The following is a 9,897-nucleotide window of genomic DNA, read 5'->3' as shown; positions in this document are numbered from 1 at the left end:
CCTAAAGACCAGTGGACCCCAAACTGTGCCCTTTAATAAGAGCTTTTGGACTTCAGCTCCCAGAAGCCTCAGCCATGTTGGCCAATAGTCTGGGATTCTGGGAGCTGAAGTCCAAAATCCCTTAAAGGGCACCGTTTGGGGACCACTTCCATAGACCTTTTAAAACTACAAATCCCTTACAAAGCCCTTAAAAACTTTAAACGAAGCTGCATTGTTTTTTAAAAATGTATAGATGCACTTTTTGTTTTAAAATAATTATTTAAAATAACTGATGTATGCTTTTGTTTTATAAATGTAAAGAAATGGTTGTTGAAGAGGGAGTATCACTCTAAAATTTCTAACTCTATCTTTTTCCCCCTTCCCTCACTGTACCCGGAAGTTACACCTCGGTGGGTCACTCTTTGGTTTTTCTCCCTCTAAATCTCTATGGTGAAGCCGTAGAGCTAGGCTTTTGATAAGAAACTTGGGCGGGGCGAGTAAGGCGCATGCGCTGTTGTGGCGGCGGCGGCGCGCGAGGGGTGCTTACTCCTCCCGAGGGCGGTTGATGACGCGCCAGGGAAGCCAGGGGAAAGGGGCGGAGTCAAGGGAGGGGAGAAAGGCTGAGGGAAGCGATTAGCGAAGGCCCGAAGTCAAAGAGACGGAAGAGGGCGGCCCGGCCGGGATGGTCCTCGGCGGCGCCCGGAGACCATGGCCCTGCGGAGGCCGCCGCCACCCCCGGATGGCAACGGGAAGCGAGGTAACTATTCGGGTTGGGCCCTTCGCGGGCGGAGCGTCCGCTTGTGGTGCGCTCTGAGGGGAGAATGAGAGGGGCCTTCACTGGGGCGACTTGGGCCTGAGGAGGGAGGGGCGTGGCTAAGGGTGATGTCCCGCCCCTGACGCCCCACAAGCCAATCAGAGGAGGCCGTGCCGGGAGTGGGCGGGCGAAGGGTGACGTGGCAAGGAATGAGTGACATTTTCTCTCTGGCCCCGCCCCTCTGCCCAGAAGTGTCAGAAAGCCAAATGGAGGCAGGCAGGAGTTCAACAGGGAGAGCGCCCTTGGGCTCACGCTTCTGGAGGGGCCCTTGAGGAGGGAGGCTGGGAGAGAGTTTGAAGGTTAGAAAGTGTTATTATGCCCAGACTTTGGTCCTCGAGGTGTTTTGAACTTCATCTCCCAGAATGCCTTGCGGTTGGCCAAGCTGGCTGGGAATTCTGGGAGTCCGAAATACCCGCAGAACCAACGCTTGGGATCCGCTGGTAGAATAGAATGGCAATAATGCATTGCATCAGCAGTTCCCAAAGTGATAGTATTTGTTCTATTAAAATAATGTTTAATATAATATAAATATATATGATACAATTTATACTATAATTTAATATATAATATAATTCATAATAGTAATTTATTATTTTATTATATTTATTTACAATTATGTGTTATAATAATTTGTTATAATGATTTATAATTACTTATTATAGTATAATAAATCTTTATTTATTATATTTATTTATTTATTTATTTAAATCAATATTTTAAATATAAGTTTGGGAACTGTTGGTGATATTATAGAGATATAAATATTATAGACACATATTGTGATAAATATAATCATTTATAAAATTATAATATTATAACGATTATGAGTTTCATTTGGCTTTTCTTTGGGAGGGTGTTAAAAGTATTCTGTCAGGTTTAATACCTACTTAGTATCTGAATGAATCTTGCCAAGAAACTCCCATGATAGGGTTTGCCTCAGAGTTGTCACAGAATGGAAACGGCTTGAAGGCACACAACAACAACAACAACAACAACAACAACACAGACACCTTAATACTAGCTGAAAGCCTCAGAGACTTGGAACAATTAATAAGGAAGATCAAGGAGAAAGTGCAAAGGCAGTCCTACTGTTGACCCTAAAGGAAACAAAGGTAATGACCGCAGAGGAACACACAGCCAACCTAGCAATGAGGAAATCCAGATAGTAAAAGAGTTCCTGTCCTTGGATCAAAGATTGATCAGGAAGGAGATAGGAATGGGAAGGGCAGCCATGAGAGAAGTAGAAAAGATCCTAAAGAGTAAAGATGAACAACTAAGCACTAAAGCGAGGATCTTCCAAGACATCGTATTCCCCACCGCCAGGTATGGATGCGATTGCTGAACAGTAAAGAAAGCAGGTAGGAAGAATGTTGTGCTGGAGAAGAGTGCCAGAGATGAGAGGCTGTTGTACTTTGGCCCCATCATGAGAAGGCAGGACTCATTAGGAAAGGCAGTGATGCTGGGGAAGACGGAGGGGAGCAGAAAGAGAGGAAGACCACATGTCAGATGGATGGACTCAGTCGCAGCCTGAAACCTCTGGACCTGAGCAGAGCAGGGAGGGCAGCTGGGCTTGGAGGCCTCTCAGCCACAGCATTGTCATGAGCCAGGGTCGACTCGAGGGTGTTTAACAACAACAACAACAGTATTCCTCTTTTCTAAACTGAGTCTATTTTGTCTATCTTTCCTTATAAAACAGAAAATATTTTCTTTCTGTATATCAAAATCTGTAGTTACAATGTCCCCTCTTCTCTTCTTTACATACTTTGTGAAAGGCTGCCAGATTTTTAAATACATTTTACGAAAGCTTGCTTTCTTTTATTGTACTTTTGTGTGTCTTTGTGTGGTTTACTCAGTTTTTTGGTATACACAGAAATTTAATAAGAATGGCGTTGCATGTTTTTAAAGTTTTGTTTGTGGCCTGAGTCCTGCCATGGGCTCCCTCCCTATTTCATCTTTGCTTATAACTAAAGCTTATAACAAATAAAAAGCCTTGAAAGGAAAGGGTAAGAACTGGAAGGTTCTCCAAGGTTGTTGGACTGCAGCTTCCAGCTGGTGCCTACACAGCATGGCCAGTGATGCTGGGAGTTGGAGTCCCAAAATACATCTGGCAGAGAGCCCTGTGACTCTCACCCTTGCAGTACTACAAGAGCGGGTGTTCTTGCTGCAACTGACTAACGTGGCTTTTGTTGTTGTTGTTGTTGTTGTTGTTGTTGTGTGCCTTTCTTCAAGTCATTTCAAACTTGGGGCAATCTTATCATGGGGTTTTCTTGGCAGAATTTGATTAGAGGGGCTTGACCTTGTCTTCTGTGGAGGCTGAGAGAGAGTGACTGGCCAAGGTCATCCAGGCAGAATTAATGGAGTTTGACACCTTTTTAATAGCCCTCATAGCTCCTTGCTGTGGAGTCTTGGGATTTGTAGTTAGCTGTGGCACCAGAACTCTCTAACAGAGAAGGCTAAATCTCTCACAAAAGTAGGAATCCCAGAATTCCATAGCACTGAGCCATGGCAGTTAAACCAATGTCAAACTGCATTATTTCCACAGTGCAGATGCAGCCCCAGTAAGTTTCCATGGCTGGGTGGGGATTCAAACTGTTTTAACTCCCAGTGTCCTAGTCCAACACTCAAGCCACTATGCCAGACTGGCTCTACCTTTTAGAAAAGTCATAACAGAGCTGGTTTGCTAGAGAGTGTGATGGTTTCCAAGGGCAGCAGGCAGAGACCGCGCAGGAGGGGATGGTGGCAAGAAGGAAATGGACTCCCTTTCTGCTTTGGCTTCTCTGATTTTTTATTTTATTTGTATCCTGAATTTTTCCCAAATGGGACCCAAGGTAACTCACAACATGAATCAAGGAGCATGGCATGAATTAAAACCTAATATAGTGGGCCCTTGATATCTGCTGGGGTTCAGTTCCAGGGCCTCCCTTGGATACTCCAGTCCCATTACATACAAAGGCGTAGTGAAATGGTATCCCTTATATAAAGCAGCACAATTAAGCTTTGCTTTTTAGAATATACAGTTGTGGCTTTGATTATTCATGGGATTTATTAATATGTTCTCTGTACGAATTTCTAGGTTCTCCTGCCCAACTCTTCTGGAAGTTGACCATAGAGTCATGCTGGAGGACCCAGGGATTCCTAGAGGGAACACTTCTCTAGGCATTTGTAGGTCCTCTAGCACAATTTCATGGTCAGTGTCTGGCAGATCCTGACTATAGAATTGCCCTGGAGGACCGAGAGATTCCTAGAGAGGTCTTCTCTCAGGTAAATAAATAAACAGTGGTTTTTTATTTGTGTTTTTCCGCTTTCACGGGGGCCCAGTGCCCTCTAACCCCAGCGAATGTGGAGGGCCCACTATATATCCTTTTGGAATATTTTCAAACCGTGGATGATTGAATCCGTGGATATGGGAGGCTGGCTATGATAAGGTTTTAAATCCAGTTAAATAAACAAAGTTTTTAAAACATCAATCCTTTTTAAACAATATAAAATTGTTTTTATTCAATTTATATCCCATTTTTCTCCAAACATGGAACCCAAGCCCGCTTATGATACAAATTTAAACAAAATATATTTAAAGCAATAGATAGGTCAACATTTAAAAAAACTAAGTAGTGGTCATTTTAAAACAATTTAAAGGGCAGTGAATACAGTTTTGTACTCTGGCACCCAGAAGAGTAATGAAATGGCTGTGTCTGGAGCATGCGTACTTTCCTCCCCTTTTTATGTAAACAACTTACTATTGTTATTTACTTAAATCTTCCCTTTCTCGCAGTATAGGGACTCAAGGGGACTAAAGTACAGTACTGTTCTGTGTTTGGGTGTATCCTGTTATTACTTAGTAGAAAGTTGTAGAGTTTATGTCTTAAGTAAACATGAGCAGAATCAAGCTAAAAGGCAGGTATTCCTTATTCCTTTCCAAAACCTTGTCACCGTGTAACAAAACACTCAACATGATGATGTGTATCTGTGTGTCACCTGTCGGCTTGGGGCAACCCCATGAATTACATGATGCTTGCTGTTGCAAGGAATCCTGAGCGGTGGTTTTGCCAGTTCCTTTCTCTGAAATAGAATCTACAGCACCTGCTATTCACTGGCAGTCTCCCATCCAACTACAAACCAGGGCTGATCCTGCTTGGCTTCCAAGAGCAAATGGATCCTGTTGCCTTGAGGGTATTTAAGCCCTTTGAAGAGATGGTACACAGTGTTAAAGGTAAAGGTAGTCCCTTGACATGAATGTCTAGTTGTAACCGATTGTAGGGAGTGGTTCTCATCTCCGTTTCTAAGCCGAAGAGCAGCGTTGTCTGAGGACTGCTCTGGTTGGTCTTGTGGCCAGCATGACTGCACCAAATGCTGTTACCTTCCCACCAAAGTGATACCTATTTATCTATTTGCATTTGCATGCTTTCAAACTGATAGGTTGGCAGAAGCTGGGACTATTGACAGGAGCTCACCCCATCATGCAGCATCCGGGCCTCAAACTGCTAACCTTCCGATTTTCCGATCGTCAGAATTGCCGTCTGAACCACTAAGCCACCACATCCCAATGTGTTAATGTACCGTATTTTCCGGTGTATAAGACGACTGGGCGTATAAGACGACCCCCAACTTTTCCAGTTAAAATATAGAGTTTGGGATATACTTGCCGTATAAGACCACCCCTCTTCCAATGCACACCAAATAAAAATTTAAAAAAATCACTGCATTTACCCCAACTCATTCTCTAATCTTGGCTTGCTTGCTTGCTTGCCTGCTTGCTTATCTCTCTCTCTCTCTCTCTCATCTCTCTCTCTCTCTCTCTCTATCTATCTATCTATCTATCTATCTATCTATCTATTTCTCTATCTGTCTATCTATCTATCTCTATCTATCTATCTATCTATCTACTTATATATCTCTCTCTCTCCCCCTCCCTCTCTCTATCTATCTATTTATCTCTATGAACTTTATCGCATTGGCTCCTTCCGTTCCATTCTGAGCACGGAACGGAAGGAGCAGGGACAAGTGCGGAACGAGTGGGGGACGGATTTTACCGCACGCACCCGTCCCTCATTCGTTCCGTTCCCCCTCTCTTCCGTTCTTAATCTGTTCCAGAGGGGGAAATTTTTGAGAACTGTTCTGAACAGTTCTCAAAAAGCGTTCCCTCTGGAACGGAATGGGCAGGGAAGAGAGGGGGAACGGAACGAGTGAGGGACGGGTGTGTGCAGTAAAATCCGTCCCCCACTCATTTCCGTTTCCTGCCGGGCCGGGCCGAGAACCCGGTGCGATAAAGTTCTCTATCTATCTATCTATCTATCTATCTATCTATCTATCTATCTATCTATTTCTCTCTCTGTATCTCCCTCCCTCCCTCTCTCTCTATCTATATCTCTCTCTCATCTCTATCTATCTATCTATCTATCTATCTATCTATCTATCTATTTCTCTATCTATCTCCCCCTTGCTCTCTCTATCTCCCTCTCTCTCTCCCTCCCTCCCTCTCTCTCTCCCTCCCTCTCTCTCTCTCTATCTCCCTCTCTCTCTCCCTCTATCTATCTATCTATTTCTCTCTCTCTCTCATCCATCTATCTATCTATCTATCTATCTATCTATCTCTATCTAGCTCCCTCTCTCTCTCTCTCTCTCTCTCTCTCTGTCTATCTCCCTCTCTCTCTCCCTCCCTCTCTCTCTCTCTATCTCCCTCCCCTCTCTCTCTCATCTCTATCTATCTATCTATCTATCTATCTATCTATCTATTTCTCTCTCTCTCTCTCTCTCTCTCTCTCTCTCTCTATTTATATATATCTCTCTCCCCCTCCCTCTCTCTCTCATCTATCTATCTATTTCTATCTATCTATCTATCTATCTATCTATCTATCTATCTATCTATTTTTCTCTCTCTATCTCCCTCCCTCTCTCCCTCTCCCTCTCTCTATCTCTCTCTCTCTCTCTCCCTCTCTCTCTCTCTCTCCCACTCTCTCTCTCTCTCTCTCTCTCTCTCTCTATCTCCCTCCCTCCCTCCCTCTCTCTCTATTTCTCTCTCTCTCTCTCTCTCCCTTTATCTATCTAACTATCTATTTCTCTCTCTTTCTCTCATCTATCTATCTATCTATCTATCTATCTCTATCTATCTCCCTCTCTCTCTCTCTCTCTCTGTCTATCTCCCTCTCTCTCTCCCTCCCTCTCTCTATCTCCCTCCCTCCCTCTCTCTTTCTCTTTTTCTCTAACTACAGTGCTACCTCGGGTTACGAAATTAATTCGTTCCGCGGCGCCGTTCGTAACCCGATACATTTCGCAACCCGAAAAGGCGCTGGAAAGCCGCTAGCCGCGCTTCCGATTTGAATTTCGCGCCGAAACGCGCCGAAATTAATTTCGTAACCCGAAAAATCTTTCGTTACCCGGAACAGTTTTTTTAAATCTAACTTTTTCGTACCCCGGAAATTTCGTAACGCGGTCAATTCGTATCCCAGGGTACCACTGTATCTATTTCTTTCTCTCTCTCATCTATCTATCTCTATCTATCTATCTCCCTCTGTGTGTGTGTGTGTGTCTATCTCTCTCTCTCTATCTTCCTCCCTCCCTCTCTCTCTCTCTCTCTCTCTCATTTTTTATTTTTATTTATCCCAGGCCTTTGCTGAGGCTTGCAAAGCCTGCCTTGCATGCAGGTAGTGCCCTGGCCTACTATAGGCCAAGTTTAGGGGGCCTGATGCCCACAAACGCCGGCTTCCAAAGGGCTCCGGAGGCCCTTGGAAGCCGGCATCCAGGGAGGCACCCCCGCGCCGGCTTCCAAAGGGCTCCAGAGGGCTTTGGAAGCTGGCAGGACAACCAGGTAAGTGCGCTGGGTTCCTGGGGCTCTCTTGTTACCGGCGTACAAGACGGCCCCCAACTTTTGACCCCATTTTAGAGGGTCAAAAAGTCGTCTTGTATGCCAGAAAATACGGTAGGTTAAATCCAAATAAAGAAAACGTAAAGACACTTATAGAGGGGGGAAATCCAGAACTGATACTAATAATTTAATTTGTTTTTATTTATATACCGCTATTCCAAAGATCATAGCGGTGAACAGCAAGTAAGCTAATTAGCAAGTAAGTTAATTTGCCCCCAACAGTCTGGGTACTCATTTTAGCTCCCTCCTCGGAAGGATGCAAGCCTGAGTCGAGCTTGGGCCCTTTTGCTGGTCTTGAACTCGCAACCTGGTGGTTTTGAGTGAATGGCTGCAGTACAGGCATTTAACCATTGCGCCACCAGGGCTACATTAAAGGCAGCTGCAGCAACCTGCTGAGAGAGACATATTTACAACATTTCCCTTCAATATAACAGTGAACTAGCAGAGTAGGAGAGCTCTGGCTTGGGAGCCTCCCACATCCAGAGAAGGTGTTCTTGCCTATGCAGACCTCTGTCCATGCCGAGCGATGAAAAGGCCTGGGGTAAAAAATACAAAAATTGGGAAGGGAGCCTGTTTTCTCCCCCCGTTTCTTAAGCCTCTTCCCCAGAATAATAAGAATTTTTTCAAAAAAATAGATTACAGAATATTTTCTTTCTTTTAGACTAAAATGTTTAAGTGAAGTTGTCCATATATTTACATTTCCAAAATTATTTTTAAAAACCATGTTAGAGAAAGTCTTTTGTGTAAGAGAGTATACAGTATCTGATCATTGTAATATCTGGTTCTGGTTTCCTGTTCCCATTATTTGTGAGATGCAAATGGTTTCTTTCCCTGCTATTTAAAGCTTTGGAGGACTAGAAAAAACAAAATAATTTTCTTTGTTTTGCTAATGTTGATGGTTTCTTCTGTTGTTTTTGTTTTTTGGCCTGCTCTTAATAAAGTGGCAAAGCCAAAGAGATGTCTTACAACTCAGGCGTACCTTACATTACAGGACTTGCTAGCTCCATTTAAAAAAATAATTAAAAACATAAATTTCATTTGGAATAATTGTTAGAATAAACTGTACTTTTAAAATGCCAACATTATAATGTGGTGCCAAACCAAATTATACATTATACATTATAATTTTTATTTTTTCTTAAAGTAACAAAATGACTTTTAATCTGTAAAAGGTGCTTATGCCACATTTTCCCCCAAATTTTCTGAAGATGTTTATTTTTTGTTGAAAAATGGGGACTTCAGAATTTCCAGAAATCGTACATCTCTATCCATGCCATTAAACTCAATGGCAGTGGCTGAGAAATTCTCTGTCTACAGCTTAATCCTGTAAGTGTTTTTGGATAAGAAGTCTACAGTTATCCACATATATGATTGGTTTTTCTTTTGATTTTGTCATCAAGAGGCAGCTCAAAGGGGAGAAGTATCATATTATCCGTCACATACTGATTTATTGAGGCATGCTCAAAAGTGAAATAGTTCATATTGGCTGCCCTCATAGTTTGGTGGCAGAGCACAAGTGGATAGCCTTCAGTTCCATCCCACTGCATTGACACTGACCATGTTAGCTGTAAGGAGGAAAGAGGGAAAGAAGGAGATGAATCGATCATAATTAAAGCATCTTCTGGCATCTTAAAGACTAGGAAGCTTTATTTGACATAAATATTTTTATTCCTGCTGGGCTGCTGATGAACTGGGCTGTTATCCATGAAAGGATATGCCAGATAAAAATGTTTAGACTCGAGGGTGGCTAACAGCAACAAGAAAAGGCAGTACAGGCAGGTAAGAGTAGTACCTTCAATAGATAACATGCCCTTTCTTCTTCTTGTTATCCACCCTCAAGTCAGTTTTGACCCTGTGGATGGATGAGACATCTCCAAGACTCTCTGTTGTTCACTGCTCTGCTCAAGTCCTGCAAATGCATATCCATGACCTTTTTTATAGAGTCCATCCATCTAGCATGCGGCCTCCCTCTCTTTTTGCTTCCCTCCACCTTACCTAGCATTATTGTTTTATGCAATGAGTCACGCCTTCTCATGATGTGGTTAAAGTATGACAGTCATCTTGGCTTCCAGAAAGATTTCCAATAACCTGCCAGAAATCAGAGATTTCTGATAACCTCTGGAAATAGGGTTGCCATATCCTGCCAGGGGGCGGGACTTTCCCGGGTTTGGGTCGGTCATCACGGTCCCGCCCCAGTTTGGCCTTTGTCCCGGCCCTGGGCGCCGCTGAGGGAGGCTATGGG

General features: G+C 43.4%; 1 protein-coding gene across 2 annotated transcripts in view; it reads left to right on the top strand.

The window, feature by feature from the left end:
• Window positions 1-309: 309 nt before the first annotated feature.
• Window positions 310-9,897, top strand: part of TBC1D20 (TBC1 domain family member 20) — a 28,721-nt gene continuing 19,133 nt past the window's right edge. Inside the window, exon 1 of one of the 2 annotated variants that reach the window (XM_089513492.1) lies at window positions 310-736. In XM_089513492.1, the coding sequence (XP_089369618.1) occupies window positions 688-736 (49 nt within the window). In that variant the 5' untranslated portion in view covers window positions 310-687. Of the gene's footprint in view, window positions 737-1,681; window positions 1,906-9,897 lie in introns of those variants that run through there. The other variant, XM_089513493.1, reaches the window with a different exon arrangement.

This window comes from Sceloporus occidentalis, unplaced genomic scaffold (genome assembly GCF_023333645.1).
Source record: "Sceloporus occidentalis isolate IW3139 unplaced genomic scaffold, rSceOcc1.0.p SCAF_3, whole genome shotgun sequence".
In the NCBI taxonomy this organism is placed as follows: Eukaryota; Metazoa; Chordata; class Lepidosauria; order Squamata; family Phrynosomatidae; genus Sceloporus; species Sceloporus occidentalis.
The sequence above is the reverse complement of the archived record's forward strand: the minus strand, read 5'-3'. Positions and strand labels throughout refer to the sequence as shown.